The sequence below is a fragment of the Quercus lobata genome, chromosome 2, assembly GCF_001633185.2.
Source record: "Quercus lobata isolate SW786 chromosome 2, ValleyOak3.0 Primary Assembly, whole genome shotgun sequence".
NCBI lineage: Eukaryota > Viridiplantae > Streptophyta > Magnoliopsida > Fagales > Fagaceae > Quercus > Quercus lobata.
This window is the reverse complement of record NC_044905.1, coordinates 47,655,428-47,675,246: the sequence shown is the minus strand read 5'-3', so window position 1 is coordinate 47,675,246 and position 19,819 is coordinate 47,655,428. Positions and strand designations below refer to the sequence as shown.

At 34.5% G+C, this 19,819-nt stretch overlaps 1 protein-coding gene across 1 annotated transcript; it reads right to left on the bottom strand.

The window, feature by feature from the left end:
* Positions 1-8,745: 8,745 nt before the first annotated feature.
* LOC115975722 (subtilisin-like protease SBT2.6) lies at positions 8,746-18,882 on the bottom strand. The gene is made up of 11 exons (XM_031096623.1): positions 18,616-18,882; positions 17,500-17,700; positions 15,976-16,120; positions 15,460-15,854; positions 14,067-14,162; positions 13,899-13,971; positions 13,275-13,560; positions 11,749-12,074; positions 10,905-11,172; positions 10,205-10,486; positions 8,746-9,387 (listed from the first exon to the last, which is right to left on the bottom strand). The coding sequence occupies exons 2-11, from the start codon at positions 17,673-17,675 to the stop codon at positions 8,981-8,983; spliced, it is 2,454 nt and encodes an 817-aa protein (XP_030952483.1). The 5' UTR covers positions 17,676-17,700; positions 18,616-18,882; the 3' UTR covers positions 8,746-8,980.
* Between the last annotated feature and the right edge of the window lie 937 nt (positions 18,883-19,819).

Here is a 19,819-nt window from a genome sequence, read left to right as displayed (position 1 = left end):
TATGAATGGGGAAAACTTACATGGCAAAATGGTGATTTTAAGATCACTACTCCCGAGAATTCATTATTATCACAACAAGTGGTTACAAGTAAAAAAATCCCAGTACCTTATACCAACTTACAATTGAACCCTTACCCCAATACCCAATTGGACTTATTCTGTAGTGATAATCTCTCATTTCAATGCACGGCTCCCAGTACGTGACTAACCAATTCAATGCACAGATCCCAGTATGCGGCTTACTCACTAACTTGAAAAAGATGTTGGCTGCAAAGTTCTTCAACTCGTCAACATGATGAAGATCACGAAGTTCCTTGGTTACAAAACCCTACAGTGTACAAACACAGTAGCTTCTTGAATAGAAAGATGAACAAGGGCATATGTCTCTAGTTCACAATTTGCTTGTGTAAAACTTTTGCATTGAGTTGCACCAGCTGTGACGGTCCTCAAAACAGTCCTTATATATGTTTAGGGTTGTGAGAAAAGAAAGTACAAATATCTATTTATGGATTGGAGTGAAATCAGATTTGAAAAACTAATTTTCGTAAACCTCGACAGATACCCTATCTATTGAGCAATTGTCGAGCATTGAGCTTAAACAGTTTTTTAAATCTCGATAGATACTAGCAATCGAGTTTTATAATCCAGCACTACTCCACTTGATTCTTGGACAGATTTGCATGGCTTTAACACTTGAACTTGAAACCTTGTTCCTTGAAGCATTAAACACATCCTAGATTTACCCAATTACAAGTAAAGTGCGTTTTGTTAAAGGATTAGCCAATTCTATATTGACATATGTTCTTAGCATGATTCATATATGTCCTAACAATCTCCCCCTTTGACAATCTGTAACAAAACCACAACAAACAAATGAACATATGAGAGAAGTCATAAATTACTCAACTCATACTTAGTTGTTGAATACAAATAACCAAAATACCCCCTTAAACCTAAAGCAAATGACCAAATCCCCCCCCCCCCCAAAAACCTAACGAAATGACCAAAATACTCTCAAACCTGTAAAATGATGAAAATACCCCTAAACATTTAAATTGATAAAAATACACCCAAAACTTCTAAAATGACCACAAATAACCCGAAACCTCTAAAATTACCAAAAATACTCTAAAATGACCAAAATAGCTCTAAACCTCTAAAATGACCAAAATACCTCTCAAATTATCTAAAATGACCAAAATACTACTAAACCTATAAGATGAACAAAATACACTCGAAAGCCTGTAAAATTACCAAAATAAAGGTTTGGGGTATTTTGGATGTTTCAAGGGTATTTTTATCAAATTAAAGGTTCTAAGAGTATTTCGATCATTTTGTAGGTTTCGAAGGAATGTCAGTAATTTTTTAGGTTTTAGGGGTTTTTATAATTTTTAGATTTTAGGGCTATTTTAGTAATTTTATAGGTTTAGGAGGTATTTCAGTCATTTTTTAGGTTTCGGGGATATTTCGGTCATTTTTTAGGTTTTAAGTGTATTTCGGTAATTTTTTAGGTTTCAGGGTATTTTGGTCATTTTTTAGATTTTGGGGTATTTTGGTCATTTCTAAAATTTTGGAGGTATTTCGGTCATTTTTTAGGTTTAGGATGTATTTTTATCATCTTTTAGGTTTCGGGTGTATTTTGGTCATTTTATTATGTTTTAGGCGTATTTCGGTCATCTTTTAGGTTTCGAAAGTATTTTAGTCATTTTTTAGTTTTCGGGGGGTTATTTCTGTCATTTTTTTTAGGTTTAGGAGGAAATTGGTAATTATTTGGTTTTAGGAGCATTTTTGTCATTCTATGGATTTTAGGGGTATTTTGGTCATCTTCTAGGTTTTAGAGGTATTTCGGTCATTATAAAGGTTTCAGAGGTATTTCATCATTTTATAGGTTTAGGGGGTATTTTGGTCATTTTTTAGGTTTTGGGGAGTATTTCGATCATGTTTTAGGTTTAGGGGGGTATTTTCATAATTTTTAGGTTTTGGGATTATTTTGGTCTTTTTTTTTTTTTTAGGGTATTTTGGTCATTATAAAGGTTTTAGGGGTATTTTGATCATTTTTTAGGTTTAGGGGATATTTTGGTAATTTTTTAGGTTTTGGGCTGATTTTGATCATTTTTAGGTTTCGGAGGGTATTTTGATTATTTTTAGGTTTAGGGGGTATTTTGGTAATTTTCTAGGTTTCGGGGTGTTTTGATTATTTTTTAGGTTTTGGGGTATTTTGGTAATTTTTTAGGTTTTGAAGGTATTTCTGTCATTTTATAGGTTTCAGGGTTATTTCAACCATTATAAAAGGTTTAGGAGGTATTTCAGTCATTTTTTAGGTTTAGGTGGTATTTTGGTAATTTTTTAGTTTTTGGGGATATTTTGGTGAATTTTAAGTTTCAGGGCTAGTTTGGTCATTTTTAGTAGGTTTTGAGCATATTTGGTCTTTTTTTAGGTTTAGGGGGTACTTTGGTAATTTTAAAGGATTTTAGGAGTACTTTGGTCATTTTTAAGTTTTAGGGGCATTTTTGTAATTTTTATTATTGGATAATTGGGTGGGTTGGGGTTTACCCATAATAATTGGATTGGGTTGGGTTTGGATTAGAAGTAATTAGTTAAATGGGCAACAAATGGGTAAATGGGTTTTATATACCCAACTCAATTATGCCCACTCCAGACCCACCCATTTGACACCCCTATTTTTACCCAATTTAAAATTTCACACACCTCCAAGCAAAATACCAAACCATATAGATATAACTAACTTCATTAATCTGCTACATTGCCTAACTCTTTTGAATCTCTTTTCTTAACGTAGTAGAACCATAAATTTCGGCTTTTTGACAAAGATGAAAGCTTCCCTTAAAGATATAGGAGGACCAGAAGCCACTACTTAAAGCCAAAGTCTCACTTAGCATTTTGGGCTTGCAGTTTGAAAGCTTGCTAGTCTAATTACTAGAGCTAATTAAGACCCCCAAATTTAATTATGGCTAGATCAAATTTCAGCTAAACACAATTAAAGCGGAATATATGTAATTAGTCAATTAATTAATAGTTGCATTCAACAATTGCATGGATGAATATAATGATACAATGTTATAACGTAAAAGGTAGAAGAGAAAAAAAAAAAATCAAGCCCAAGATAACATGAGATGTGTTATCGAAAAGGAAAACCAATAAACTCACATAAAAACCACTCTAGGGCCCTGTAAACTGAAATAATCCACTAATAAATAAGTTGGAGTACAAGAATAACCAAAGAGAACCTTTAAGCCTAATCTACCCAAAATACTTGAGCCCTCCAAATTCCAGTTACCAACGGACTTCTTGAAGTCTTGTCTTTACTAGCTTTCCAAATCCCACAATACTGCCTGATTACACCTCTATGCCCTACCAATTTAATTTGACTAAGCTCCAATGCTTCCCAATGAACCAAGACACTTTGAACACTTAATTTGTGTGTACGTTGTATTTGGGTAAAATCTCCTCTCAAGGCATGACAATGAGAGAGGAAGGGAGAAGAGACTACAAATAATTATTTATTAAGGATGAGTAGCTCTCTCTAAAATGTGGGTGTTTCTAATCTACGAAACCCTCAATCCATCTAGGGTTTTCTATTTGATAGTCTTCTTACAATATTTTGGGTAGTGAGGGTACATATAATGTGGGTGAAAGATAGGAAGAGTCGCACAAAAAAAATTCTTGCTATCAAAGCATTTCGTGGGTCACTTGCGAGTTAGCTGAGTCGCGAGCTACTTGCAAAACACACATAACAGACATTTGAACGTCCATCATGTGCTACTCACGTGACCATTCGCGGGTGCTGTAGTCTCGAGCTAGTCGCGAATTCCACTGTCATGAGTAATTCTTCACCTCTTTGAGACTAAACCCATGAACAATAAATCCCACAAAATACAAGGAAATAAATTCATGAAATACAACAAATTTGTTACGAAATAGAGCCAACATAAATGTTATGGGAAAAACATAGCTTTACACAATTTCAGTTCAATATCGTTGTTGGTGAGTCCAAGGACAAGGAGCTTGTAAAGTTGTGATTTTCAATTCTTGTATGTTAGCATTAATTACATGTCAAATTTGATTGTATTTTATTCAATTATTTACCTGTATGTTTTTTGGGATTAAATGTAATGGGTATAGTGTTAGTTTGGTGAAGAACTGTGAAGAACATGGGATTTTGCGACTGGCTCACGACTACTACAACTTGTGAAAGGCCACATGAGGAGCACATGAGAACAACTGACGTGTTAGAGGTATCTTGCGACTTGCTCATGACTTGGCTGACTCACGAAGGACTATCGAAATCCATTGACAATTGGAATTCTATGTGTTTCCTTTCTTTCCTTACCCATACTATAAAAACTCACATCACCTGCGAAAATTGTAAAAAAAGTTTCAAAGAGAAAACCCTAGAAATCCATTGGAGAGTTGGAGATTGTAATTCATCAATCATGTACACATTACTCTTAGTTTTCTTCACTCTCTTCCCTTTCAATTTCCATATCCTGTGAGAGGAACTTAGCCCAAACACAATCCACACTCATTCAAAGTGTAAAAAGTTGACTTGGAGCATTTTGGAAGCATTGGGTTCGTGCCAATCTTTGCTAGGAGCAATTGGTGATAATTACAAGATCCGGGAAGCTAACAAAGACAAGACTCGAAGAAATCCGTTGGTAGCTGGAGCTTGAAGGGCTTAAGTACAGTGAGTAGATTAGGTTTGGAGGGTCTCTTTGCATTCATGTACTCCAACTGATTTGCTAGTGGATCATTTTGGCTTGTCGGGAGAGGAGAGGTTTTTCCATCAGGTTCTCTAGTTTTTCTCTTCAATAACACATCGTGGTGTTATCTTGTGTTTGCTCCCTTCTTCCCTTACTACTTGTGCTTTTACTTAATTGTTAATTATGTTTATCCATGCACTAGTTAGTAGTCCTAGTTGATTACATGTTTATCTCTCTTATTTCGCATTATTTAGAGCAGATTAAAGGTAATCAAGCCGTAATTAAAATTTTTGGGTCTAAACTCATTCTAGTATTTATTCTAGTGAGTTTTCAAAGCTCACTCTCAACCTCAATACTTTCTTCAAATCTGGACCCAAAAAAAAAAAAAAAATGAAAAGAAAAGAAAATAGAAAAGAGACGGTCTTTTAAATGTGGTTTGCTAAGTTTTTTAAATAAACATATCACTAAATTTAAAAGGGAACCTAACTATCCAAGGAACACTACCTAAGATACTATATCTAAGTTTTGCCCTATAATAAATTTTGGGTTGCATTTGTCAAATGAAAATAAGTACATACAATTTGGTTTTTTCGCTCTTTGGGCAATTTTCTATAACAATTTCGTTATGTGACCAAAAAGCAAACATATTAGTTAAGTAGCATTTTGGGCCTTAGATATTTAAGTTCACAAAAGGAACTTGAATGTCTAAGACTCAAGTTCTAAAAGGTGGTAAAGCTGATGTGGATAAAAAATTCACATGAAACTCGAGTCTCTAGTTTGACCCTGGCCTTGCTGATAATTTCTTCTTCTCTTTGGCTTTCTACCTAGATCAAGCCCAAATCGAGTCTCCAAGGTTGAATCTCACTCATTAAGCTCGAGTACAAACACTATGTCTCATTCCCTATCTCACTTGGTCAAAAACTCATATCAAAGCGCATGAACTTTCTCCTCTCTCTCTTTTCGATCGGGTACCCTATGGGACTCTAGGTGAGATGCGAGTAGCAGATTTATGAGGAGGTTGTAAGGTTTGTGAATCAGGATGAGGTGGTGGTGTGTGAATTTGTTTTTTGTTGGGTTTGGGTTTGCAGGTGAGATATGAATGAGTTTATGTCTATGTGAAAATCTGAAGACTTGAAGGTATATTTTTAGTGAATTTGTGTTCTGTGCTGGTGAATTTGGCCACGGTCAAAGTTTCTCTTGCTTTTATTTAAGGAAATTGAGTAACCCTTTTACCCAACGGTAAAAATTCCAAAAATGTTAAAAGAATTTTTTATAATTTCTACTGAATTATTATTATTATTATTTTATAATTTACCACATTTTCTAGATAAATTACTCTTTCAATCTTGGGTTTGTTCAAGTTTTTGAAATGTGACAATTTCATCCCTTGTATATATATATATATATTTTTTTTTTCATTCGTATCTATTAACGAAATGCTAGGGCACGCATATTTAAGAGACAAAAATTGAATGACCTCATAATTTTAGAAGACCAAAAATGCAACCAAGAAATAAACAAAATATAAATGGGGGGATGAAACTGTTCCATATTTTAAATTTAAAGAATTGAATTAAAACTTTTTAGCAAAATATATATGACAAAAATTCTATATTTGAGAGATTGAAAATGCAATTTAGCCATGGTTTTTTGTTTTGAAGGGAAGCTTCATTTATTTATTTATTTATTTATTTTTTTTTTTGAGAAAGAAGACTTTGAATTTTATTAAGATAAAGGCATGTCTGCCTGATAAATAGCAAAACAATAGATTGGAACATCCTCCATCCAAATAGAAAAACCCATGACATGACGTGCATGTCTAGCAAGGTTATGAGCTACATTGTTACCGTCTCTACCAACATGTTGAAACCTAACCCAATTAAACCGATCTACCAAAACTTGGGCATCCTTAATCAGCAAACCAAAAGACGCTAAGGAAGGTGAGTAATTCGTTAAAGCCTTTATAACAATCTCAGAGTCGCCTTCAAAAATAATCTTGTCAAAACCCAATTCTGAGGAGAGTTCAATGGCTCGGTTGGCTGCCATGGCTTCCACTTCCACCACCGAATTAGAGAGCTGGATATTCTGTGATAAAGAGACCATGGTTGAGCCATTACTGTCACGGATTATCACACCTATATTTTCTCTTCCATCGTCCTGAAAAATTGCAGCATCGAAGTTGGCTTTGTACCAATCCACAAGAGGTGGTAACGACCTTGTACTTGGTCTGACCAAATGGGTTGCTGGGATTTTCCTTGGCCGGGCAAACCTATACTCCATCAGTGCTTCAAAGGCTCTCTAGGATATGAGGTTCAAAGGGAAACCTGGAGGTGCTATTCTGGCTTTGTTTCTTCAGAACCATATTGTCCAAACCTGCATTGCAAATAACTCAACACTGCAACCTGAGTTAAAGACATGGAGAAGCAGTTGAGGATAATCTTGGAAGCTCGTGTGGTCTTTGAAACTGCATTGAGGGTCTTCGTTCCAAACTTGTGCTAGATTCGGACATGACCATAGGGAATGGAGTACATCCTCATTGTGCTATGAACAGAGAGAACACACCAGTTTATTAACCACACAACAACGCTGCAGGTTTGTCATCGTTGGAATGGAATTCCTGCAAGCTCTCCATAGGAAATTTTTGGCTTTGCACGGCAGTGACAGCTTCCAAATTTTCTTCCATAAAGGTTTTAGTATCTCGGCATGGTTATGGCTCAAAGGAAGTGTTGTTCATGCTTCAGTTTTGAGGAAAAAATACCCAGACCTGGCTATGTACTCACCGGATTGAACAAATGGCCAGAAAAGAGTATCAGCCGAGTTGTTTCGGCTAATTGGTATTTTCTTAATCAATTCGGCTTCCTCATCACTGAATACATTATGCAGCAAGTTTAGATCCCATTGTCGAGTGGAAGGAGTTATAAGAGAACTTACATTGGCATCTTGCATCTCTGTCGTGAGGGATCCTTGGAGTCTTGGGGTTTGTAAAGAAGGCAACCAATTATCGCCCCAAAACTTAATTGTTTCCCCATTTCCAACTCTCCATTTTGCACATCATGGAATAACCTCCATTCCTTTCAAAATACTCTTCCAAGCATATGAACCTCCAAGTCCTTAGCATCTACAATAGAACAATTTGGAAAGAACTTTGATTTAAACACTTTGTAAAACAAAAGAGTTTTGGTTATGCAGCAGCCTCCAAGTTTTCATTGCTAAGAGAGAATGGCTTTGGTTATGCAGCAGCCTCCAAGTTTTCTTTGCTAAGAGAGAATCATTGAACAAGGATAACTCCTTGAAACCCATACCACCTTTGGATTTTGGTTCACACATATCCTCCCACTTGACCCAATGAATTTTTCTACGATCTTCTATTTGTCCCCTCCAAAACCTGCAGATAAGCTTTTCAATTTCATCACAAAGGCCAATTGGAAGCTTAAAACAACACATTGTATATGTTGGGATAGCTTGGACCACTACCGTAATCAACACTTCTCTCCTTGCTTGTGATAGCAATTTTTCTTCCCAACCTTGCAGTTTCTTCTAAACTCTTTCTTTAATGTAGTCAAAACTTGCATTTTTGTGTCTTCCAACTAGTGAGGGCAAACCCAAATAGTTATACACAATATGCTATCATTATATAAATTAAAATGAGATTTTTCTTCTGGTTTTACTATTTATTTTATTTTTCAACATTGATGATACTATTGAAATATTTTGCTTTAATTTATATGTAATTTTTAAATTCGCACAAGCATTGTGCTAGCTTGAAGTATGTGTTTAAGCAAGAAAATTTATAGACACGAAATTTGACAAAACTTTTCACAATTGTTAATGTAGCTTATTATTAGTGGTAAGTAAAAAAATAATATTAGTGGTAAACTCCAATGAGAACTTGTAAAAGCCTAGCAATTCAACTATTGTGAAAAATGTAGTGAAATTTTGTGTGCATGTAATATTACTGTTTTTAAGCTTGAATGGAGAGAGAGAGAGAGAGAGAGAGAGAGAGAGAGAAGAAATACACAGGACAAGAGGAAAAGGACAATCCTCAAACCATTCTACCAAACTAATGACATTTTAACAAAACTTATGTGTGGAAGAAACCAGGGGTCTCCCCTTATACCAGTTATCTTTACAGCTATTCAATATATATATATTTCAAACAAATACATCTAGCCTCTTATTCCCACATATTACAAAGAATATTACAACAATACCCCATAATTTTCTGATTGATCAATCCAATCTATAGTTTACCAACCCAACTATCGTTGGTATCCCATAGCTACCACTGGGATCCTTACCTTGTGCCCTCGGCTTCCTTTCATTAGAATCTCCCCAAAACTGTATGTTCCAGTCACTGATCTGACAGTGAGAGTTATGGAGAATTTCCGTGATGCACCAGCTCTCAGAGTCATTGCTGGTGGACTTGCTTCAATAGCAATAGCTGGAGCCATTCTGGTTGTGATTACATAGGTTTCTTCCTCAGCTACATTCGTGGCTGTGCGAGTAACAGTTTGAGTTCCCACAAGATGGGCAACCGTGATTGACGGGGTGTTGAGGTTCCATGGGTGAACCATTGTGTAGTTGCAGGGTAAGTTTGTGTAGTTCTTTATCTCATGTGCATCAATACCAGGAGTTGTGCACAGGAACCCCAAGTAATCCTCATAACCTACAACAAACAACTAATGAAAATTAGTAATTAATTTCCAATTTCACTTGCTGTGCCAATTATGATTACCAACATCCTGTTTCAACACAAAGAGAAAACATCTACAGTGTTGGGAAAAAACAAGCTACCCAATTTTTAACCACAATAATGAAGGAATGATCTCTTTATATCTTGTTTGTGTGGCATATTTGTCTCAGATAAAGTCCGTCCCTATCTTTTTTCTTCATTTTTTTTTTGGGTTGGAAAGTTAAACAATCTTATGGTAGAAATAAGGTATCATTTAAGCTATAGCTCATTGGCCACTGGGTTTCTCTTCCAGTTTTTTTTATCATGTTCATGTTTGCTTTGATTCCAGTTTCCTATTTTCCTTCTGCTTCCTATTCCGGTTAGTCTTTTATACCTTAACCAATCCATGACAGGATGGCCCCAAAAGAGACACGCTTGTGAGTTGTGCCAAATTACTAACCAAAATGTCTAATAAGAAGAAGAAGAATAAGAAGAAGAAAAAAATAAAAACTAGGGGAAAGTATACCAAAAGACCCCATAGTTTTATCCTTCGGACACATAAAACTTGAAACTATTAAATAGGACACTTTAAACCCCATTCTTTTATAAATATATGTTTCATATGTGAGGGTGAAATTTGTGTGGGGTTTTTTATGTACATTTATGAAAGTCTGAGGTTAAAGTATGCCATATAAAGAGTATAGGGGATTATCAAAAAATATAATATGTACTGGGTTTAATGTGTCCCAATGATAAAACTATGGGCTTTTTTTGTAGTTTCCCCAAAATAAACATGAAGATCACAACAAACCTGCGTCAAAAATAAGTCCAGGATCCAGAGCAGCTCTTGGATTAACATGGCCACTACCATAATCAAAAGGTGTAGCAGTAACCAACTTCATGGCTTCTGTTTCAGAATATTGTTGTGCTTGAAGAGGCATCCCTGCTCTGTCCAACGTTGTTGAGGTTGTCATCAAGGTTGACTTGATGGCTGCAGGGCTCCAATGGGGGTGCTTTTGCTTTACAAGAGCAGCTATCCCTGCTATATGTGGTGCAGCCATGCTAGTTCCAGATATCATTGCAAAGCCTTCTCCTGTATGCAGCAAATATAGCATAAAATGAGAGTTATTTATTTCTAGCTGCATCTTTTTCTTCCCCCCTCCCCTCCCTAAGCAGGCTTTAAAATTTGTATTTTCTCATTTTATAGCCAAGAAGACGGGGAAAATAATGAATGTCAATAATTGAAAAAATCTTTTCCCTCATCTTCTCGGCAGAAAATGGAGCAAAAATTAGCAGAATTCCCAAAATCATGCTTCTGTACTAATTGAAGCTAAGACTGACACTGATCTCAAATATCTATGGCTAACACTTCTCAGTAGAGTCACATAAAATTCCTGTTCAATGTGCATTAAGATTCTAAAGTTTGAGCAAGTGCAATGACTAAAGCACTAGTGGAAAGTTTGAAACATCAAAATCTAAAGATGGGTTTAGTGGATCCACTAGTTCTTTACCAACGTAATTAGCCTCATCTGTGCCATTTGGAGACCAAGCAGCCCAAATCAGAGAACCAGGAGCTAGAATATCAGGCTTGAGAAGATCCGCATCTTGGAAGTTGAAATCTTTTATGTTGGGCCCTCGAGCAGAAAATAATGCTACCTGAGGTGCTGATTTATGGAGTATAGGCATCAAACCATTCCCAATGCTACCATTAGCGTTGAAGCTTTTCACCCGCCCAGTCCAGTCTCTTGGTGTAGAGGTGTTGTAATAGTCTATAAGATCCTGGAGACAGTGATGCCCAAACACCAAATCACATACAAGCAGGCACAAAGATAAAAGAAGGGCATTTTTTTTTTTAAATTTGCGGGAGAGGGATGGGGGTCAGGAAGGGAACAAGTACCAATAATAAACAACATAAGATGGTAACAAGTAGCGATTATTAAAGAGCATCAAGCTCGAACAAAATTAGAACATGCCAAAAGTGAATTATGGAAAGAGCAGCACAAGTAGTATTAATCTTTTTTCCCTTGTTCATCTACACACACACTCTCTCTCTTGGGGTTTCATCTAAAGTTTTATGTTTACTTTTCTTCCCTAAATTTCTTCTCTTACTTTGATCTTTTTCTGGCACATGAAAACTTATACTTGTCCATGCCTTCTCCAATCACACTAAAAATCTTTATATTACATATCCCTTCCCCAAAAGAGTTTGTCAACCACCCAGCAACAACACCGATTCTAGATTAAAATTTACAAAACGTTCAGAATATTTTCGGGTTATGTATTTGTCCCATCACGGACAGCTGTAAACTTTGGAAAAAAACCATATCACTCAAGGAGTGAGGTAAAGATACTTACCATTGACTTGCTGACATCTGTGATAAGAACCCCAGGAATACCAACAGGAACAGGATCAAATTTTGTCCCTGGAGAAACATTTTCCACAGCTAAAACAAAGCCAATGGCACCAAGGCTCTTGGCTGTTTCTGAGACTTTCTTGATTGATGCAGAACCGATAACAAAATTAAAGGAGTAGCCACAAAGAAGAATATTTCCCTGAACCAATTTCTTGTTTAAAACCTCTGGTTTTTGGCAGTCAGAGGGACTGTATTTCATTGCAGAAGAATCCAGCAGTACATCATTTGCAGCAACCAGGGTATATGATTGATTTGGATGCGTAGCAGCTGCATAGAAGCATGTATTTTATCTTTAGAGAGGTATAAAACATGATACAATGTTTTTAAGAAAGATTATGAAGAATAATGAGCTAAATAAAATAATAATAAGAATAACTGCAACTGGTCTTCAGAGGACAAAACCATTAACCTTATTATAGGATCCACATGAAACCACACAACTCAATCTCAACATAGCCAAGGCACAAAGAACACAATATTTAGTTGTAATTATATTTTTCTTAACTTCTTGCCTTTTATGTTTGTCTTTAATTGTCAAGTACATTATTTCCAAATTCTAATTTTACCAAATTTGTATAAAATTTAAAATTAATTATAAAAGATAATTTAATCCTTAGCAAATGAAGAGAACATGATTCCAAGCATGTTCTTCAGCAAAGAAGCCACATCTTCATCCACTCTCTAATATTAAGTTGACAAGGCACTGGAACCATGAAAAGATGTCTAATTTTCATAAATCACTCTACAGATTGTAAGAAACATTCCATACTCTGTATTAACATGGATAGTTTATGGATGAGCATAATAGCACTTTTGAAAGATTTGAGAAGATGACATGAAAAGGTTAACTTTATATTGTCCAATCACAAAGCCTCAAATGCGAGTGCACATCACGTGACTGGATTTTTGAAGTCACTTCATGAAAATTAGAGTCATTATAATAAATTTTTCATATACAATTTGTTAATAAAATGACTGAAGCAGTCAACATTTGCATTGTCCTCAGTCTATGGAAGTCAATGGAATGTGCATGTATCAGTATATGCATGTATATATGACTCTACACAAAGCTATTAAGGACTTAAAATGGAGTCTGGATAATAGCACAAGAATTTTAAGAAAAAAATATAGAATGAATGAAAAAAGACCATGAATTTATTTCATCGAAAGACCAAATTTAGTGCTTAATCTATTGAAGCAGAAACCAATGACATATGTTTTTAGTATTAATAGTTCATTTTTTTTTTTTTTTTTGATAAGTATTACTAGTTCATCTAAAGAAATTTACAGCCTTTCTCAACCCCAATGTGAGGAAATTGATATGATGCAATACATCCGCATTAATTTTCCAGATCAACATTAGATATCATTTGCGTGAACAACAAAGCCAACAAGTTAACCAGTGTTTCTTTCCAATGGCTGACAGATACCCAAAAAAAAAAAAAAGTCCAGGATAATAGAACTTACGAGATAACCCAATTCCAGCTAAGATCTTTCCGTTTCCAAGGGTCAAATGGTTTTTGTATCTGCGATCATCAATTGCCGCTGCTATAGATACTATCCATGGGCTGTAAGAGACCAAAGTTTTTGGAAAAGGACCTCCATTTCCAGCAGCCTGTGCAACAAATACACCTGCTTTCACAGCTGAAAGAAGAGTAGCATCAAAAGGATTTAAATATGTGGTCTTGGTGGTTGCTGGAGGACTGTTTGGTCCCACTGAGAGGCTGAGTATATCCACCCCGTCATAGACAGCCTGTTCAGAAAAGTTCTCTCGAATCAAAATCATTCATAAGTTTACCAATGGTAAGGATGCATATGGATACCTACATTAAGCAATGTGGATGCCTACAAAACACGCATAAGGATGCCTACAACAACATATTGCTCAAAAGTCAACAAGAAGGTAGAAGAAATATAACCATCAGAAGCAATGTGGATAAGCTATATTCCACCCAAAACCCCAGCTCCATCTCCCTCTCCCCACCCACCCCCCCACCCCCCCCAAAAAAAAAGGATATGAAAAAGAAGGGAAAAGGAAGAAAAACAGAAACATTAGTACTGTATTATGTTAGACATTGAATTATGGCAAACCTGATCGATTGCAGCCACCACATCTGCTACATACCCTCCAAATATCCTGTAGAGTGCCTTGTATACAGCAATCCTGCACACAGATAATTTTAGTGTCTATTATTAAAGGAAGGATAGTAATTTACCAATTTAAATATCCTATCACCAGTGAAGGTCATTGTTACTCACCTGGCACGGGGAGCCATTCCACTTGCCTTCCCAAATTCATAGCCATGCATTCTAACAGGAATTCCATTATTCCCAGCTGCAATAGCTGCTGTATGACTGGTAGCCGAAAGCACAGAGAAAGAGGGAAAAGCCACATGAGAGTATAAACAAGTCTTGTCCAATATCAGGAATTTTTTTTGTTTGTTAAAATTAAGGGAAAAAAATGGAAAAAGAAAAAGAATAATAGATTTCCTGTTTAGGAATGGTAACATTATCAACTTCAAATAATTGGAAGAAGTAACTTTCATGGGCATTGTTTCCTTCCCATCACAAAACCCTGGCAAGATTTCATTTTCTGTACAGTAAATAAATGAGCTCACGTTGATCTGAAAGTTTCTCTTTTGTGTCAAAATCTAATTATTTAAACTGGCCAAAGGATCAGAAGTGCCACCACACTACAGTGGTTAATAAAAATAAGTTTTATATCCAATTCAAGGCCTACCAATCTTTAAGGAAAAAGAATGAAGATACTCATACATAGGAGTTTGAAATCTTCCCTTCAAAAAATCATGTGGGGAGTTTTTGGAGGAAAGATATGCAAGAGATTCTGCAGAATATATTTATAATCCATAAGATTTAGGGAAAAAAAAAATAGCAATTGTGATTGATTGAGGTGCTTTGTAAGTAATGGAGGAATGCTGCACTGTAAGTGATAGATGCCACTGTTAATTACTTGTCAAAGTTGTTTTCTTCCCTAATCTGCTTTCTGTAAAATCTCTCTAGATCTATCAGTGGGCAGTTGCCATTGATTTCAACATCTAAGAATGTTGAAGATATCTTACAGGAAACCATAGATGCAACAGGTCTGATATGTACCACACAATTTTAGAGTATGAGGTATACTGCAATCTTAATCACCTCCTAAGAAACAAAACAATTCATTCCAAATTATTTAATGCAAATCAAGTATTGTCAATATTTTTCACTCACGGTTTATTAATGCACATGTAATCTATAAGATGAATTATGTGGCACACATAGAAGTATAAGATTAGAAGATCTATGGCTGTTACACACGCATTAAAATCACATTATGACATTGTCACAGTACCACTTTATGTGAGTACTCTCTCATTTAAAAATTGAGCTCTATTTATTTAATTATATCAAACCCAAAGGTCTTATTCTCAGTTTATACAAATGAGTGATGAATGAACCTCTAACTCATCAATCTTTTTATGTTTACTACTTGGATTTCTATGACAGTCATTGCAATTATGTCCATAAATAACTTCCAAGCATAGAAGTGGTTTTGACATTTCTAAAACTATTACATTTACCTTCATGTCATGCAACACTAACAAAAAATGAATATATAATCCATCAAAATTGTAGAAGGCATTCAAGGCCTAACCTTCCATGTCCATCACCATCCATAGGGGAAGCAAAATCAATAGAAGGGTTAAATTGCCCAGCAGCTATTGCAGCTTTAGCAAAATGTTGGGCTCCAACAATCTTCCCATTACAGAAGTCCTTCTTAGTGTCAGGATCAACTTCACATTTTCCTCTGTACTTTGGAACAGGTCCGTATGGTTCGGTATTATGGGTTGCAAAGCTTGGATGATGCGGATAGATTCCTGAGTCCACAAATCCTATTACAATGTCCTCTCCAGCCTTATCAAAGCCACCTCCTGTTGGCCATACTCCAGTTGGAAGCCCCAAAAACTGTGGGGTATGCGTTGTAAGTCTCCTCACCTTCCAATCTCTCTCCACAGACTTTACACTTGGTGTACGTCTTAGGGTTTCTGCCTACTAATAAAAAGTGGTAGCATAAGAGAATGAGAATGCAAGAGGAATGAATTTAAGAAAATTTATTCATAAATGTTAATAAGATATAAGTCCTAAATTAAGAGTTATTCAGTTTTTTCACCTGTTCAGGGGAAATGTGAACCGCAAACCCATTTAAAAGATGCTGATAACTGTAGAGTTTATTGTAGGTGCCAATCTCAAAAAGCATCTCGAGAAGCATATCATGCTTCTTTTCAAGGTGATGGGCATAGGATGTGACCGTTTCACTGAAAGGAGCCCAAAGTATGAGGAGAAAAGTATGATTAAGAAAACTAACATATGTCACAATAAATTTAGAGATATGGGGAAAGAGAGAGTAAATGCAGTTACACAAAAAAAGAGTGACAGAGAAAGATGAGTATTTTGACTTTCCCTTGGTAAAATAAGGATCATAAATATCCCATCCAGTGAATTATAAAAACAATTTACTTATCTTTGGACTACAAAATTGCCTAATATAGACTGTCAAGAACGATTTTAGAATACAATATCTTTCCCTTTTGATGTCCATATAAATTGGATGAATTAGAAGACAATCTTTTCCTGAACAGAATAATAGCTATAATTGTTAGAAAGTCAGCATACAACACACATACATACATACATGTCCCTACTCTGATCTGTGAAATTGTCCAGTAGGCTAAATGTAGCAGCACCACCCATACTTTAAACATTCAGGATAAGCAATCATTATAACTAACAAATTCATGACTAAACAAACTGTAAGATTATCTTTACCATCCCATAAGCAGTCTCAGCTAACAAAGAGCATGATGGTGAACAGCAGCCTTAACAGGCTACGATTACAATAATATATTCAAACATCAAAAAATAAAGTGAAATACATTACCAAAGAAAAAATAAAAATTACTCAGTTAATTATGCCTTTATCTCTATTCTACTATTCATAGCAGATGTTTATAAATAGCTTACATAATTCAGTTATTTCACTTGATTGCAAAGACTGAGTTTCATGTTAGGGCATTGTCATGATTTTGCAGTAAGTTAGAAAAGAGTCAAATAAGTAAAGGAGCACCCAGGCTTGTACTACCTGCTAAAAGGTTGGTAATGTATCAGGTCAGGTCCAGGCAGAATATACATACATACATACATACATACATACATATATATATATATACATCTATTAGAAAAATTATGACTAAAATAGCCTTGATCCAAAATTTACTTACAAAAAAAATAAAAAAATTAAAGACATTTAAACATTAATAACCAAATCAGCTGGATCACATAACAACAAATAAGCCAGCAAGGGTGGGAGGTTTAACACCAACTTCTGCAGCCTTGAAAACTAGTTCACATCATATGCCTTGTGCAAAGTCAAGTCAAGAATTCAGAATGCCCAATAATGTAAAAGTTATTCCATATAAGTCCACATTCTGACAAAGATAGCCCACAAGTCAAGACCCCACTTAAGAAAAAAGGTGCTCAATTACAATGCAGGCTTCAAAATTCATTCCATTGTCAAGGCATATGATATGATATGAGGCTGGATGACACTAGAATATAGTACTACTAGTCTCAACCACGATTTTGAACTCCATACATAATAATTTCTCACTACTAACAAATTTTTTTTGAAAGATACCTGGTGGTGTCAATCTTCTCATCAGATTCCACAGCTGTGGCCTCAAAACCGTCAATCCCGCCTTTGTAACTTATGATAGGCTCTCCTTCAACTGTCACTATGTAAATTTCCGCCTTCCCGATAATCAGGACTGTAAATAGAACTAGAACCGTGCAACCAATCACTGATACCCGCATTTTCAATGATCAATAACCACAGGATCTGTTCATCATAATACAGACAATACTTAATCAAATTGAGATGAGCATAAAAGATAATAATAATAATAATAATAATAATAATAATAATAAGATTTGGCAATAGCAATTATATTTATAATAATAATAATATTTTTTATTCTGTTAACTCATATGATATACCATTTTTCCAATTGTGATTATGAAAATAACATCAACCAAAAGTGTCAAAAAATCTTCTAAAAAGTCAAACCCATCAAAATTTAAAAAGAAAAAAAATAGAAACAACAAATATGTTAAGTAGCTAAGGTGATTTCGTTCCATTAATGGTTAGGAAAACAAGTATATATATATATATATATATATATATATATTTCACAACTTCATCAGCAACCAAAGCGAGTCAATAAAAAATAATTAAAAAATAATTAAAAAAAAACAACAACTATTCTCACCTTAAAAACTGAAAATAAAAATGATAGTATCAAAAATCAAAACAATTTAAAAATAAAAATAAAAATAAGCCAGTTGAGAGAAAATGAGATTAGTGAATAAAAAAGCAGTAAAAGTGAAGCGACGGTAAGTTGTGACATTGAATCTCAATCATACCAAAATAAAATTAAAAACTCAAAGTGAAATCCGATCCAGCTAGCTGTGACTTATTTAGAGTAAAGAATAAGAATAAGTTAAATCAAGAATTTAAGCAAAGAATAAGAATAATATCATTCATTAAAAAAGCACAGCCAAATAAATAAAGAAAAAAAGTTGGGACAATAAAGAAGATCCCTCATATGATAAAAGCAAAGCAAAGAGTATTATTATTATTATTATTATAATTAATTTCATATAAAAACTCACAAACACAAACACAATGATCCAGCAGCAGCAGCTAATATAAATAAATGGACGGCGGTGATTTGGATTAGAGTGTTGATATTACATTGCTGTGATGACGAATGATGATCGATCGGAGATCTAGCGGGTGGTCAGCGTAGCATTGCAGGCAGATGAGAGGAGAGGAGACTCCGAGTTTAGATTTAGAGTGAGTGAGAGAGAGAGAGAGAGAGAGAGAGAGAGCGAGCGTTAGGGTTTCTGCTATACTAATACTGAATCTGAGACTGAGTGAGAGTGAAAGCGAGACACGCTCAGACAAGTGACCGAAGATAATGGAAGAGCGACGCCACTCATATAATCATTCTCATTCATATAGCCATTAGCTACCATTTCTTTATTCTTTACTAGTACTAGTACTACACACTGTTTATTAATTAAACCTTCTTCTTTTTTCTTTTTTCTATTTTCTTTTCTCAAAAAAATATTTTTATAGTTTTCTTTTTGGTTTTATTGTAATTCTCATTTAGCATCATATCAAAACATTAATTATTATTTATTACTGTAAATGAGATTTAAAGTTCAAATTCAAATAAATTTTACTACTTAAATTAATTATAATTAGTCAAAAGTTTTAGTTACTATATTAATTTCTTTTATTAAATTCAAATATATGATTATCTGATATTGAGGTAGCCAACTTTTATCTATCACATTATCAATTTTTCAAGTTTATAGAGTATCTTATAGGTAGAGAGTAAATAATTTACTTCTTTCAAAAATTAAAAATTCAAATTCAAATATATAGTTGTATTTAATAACAAATAATATTTTTATTTTTATTTTTAATAACAATCAAATTCAATACTATAATGTATTCAAATATAATATACTAAAATTTATCTTATTTTTAAATTTCATTGAAAAGAAGTGATTGTGTGGACTTTGGAATCTAATCAATCGATATTTAGTAATTGATTTTTTTTTTCTTTTGATTTTTAATGTATTTTATTAATAGTAAGAAGCTCAATGTTTACCTTCGCGCGAAAGCTGTCGGACGGTTGATGTGAAATGACAGAATGGACCTTGAACGAATCACCTGACTGAGTGAGCAAGTTTTTCCGCGTATACTAAACCAAATACATATGAATACCCCTATATATACATTGCCAAAGATAAATAAATGCTCGAGATACTATATATAGTATTTTACTAACATAAAATTGACTCTTTTTTTTTTTTTTTTTTTTTTTTTTTTAGCAGAATATAATTTTTTTTTTTTTGAGAATTAAGCAGAATAAAAAATTGACTTA

Bases quoted from the DNA above. Each gene is read 5' to 3' on its own strand.
- LOC115975722 (XM_031096623.1), bottom strand. From the start codon at position 17,675: ATGCGGGTATCAGTGATTGGTTGCACGGTTCTAGTTCTATTTACAGTC. The intron at 12,075-13,274 runs GTAAGTTCTATT...GCTTCTATGCAG, and splicing joins AGCTGGAATTGGGTTATCTC to CTGCTACGCATCCAAATCAA. The intron at 9,388-10,204 runs GTTTGTTGTGAT...TGTTTGTTGTAG, and splicing joins TGGACTTATTTTTGACGCAG to GTTATGAGGATTACTTGGGG.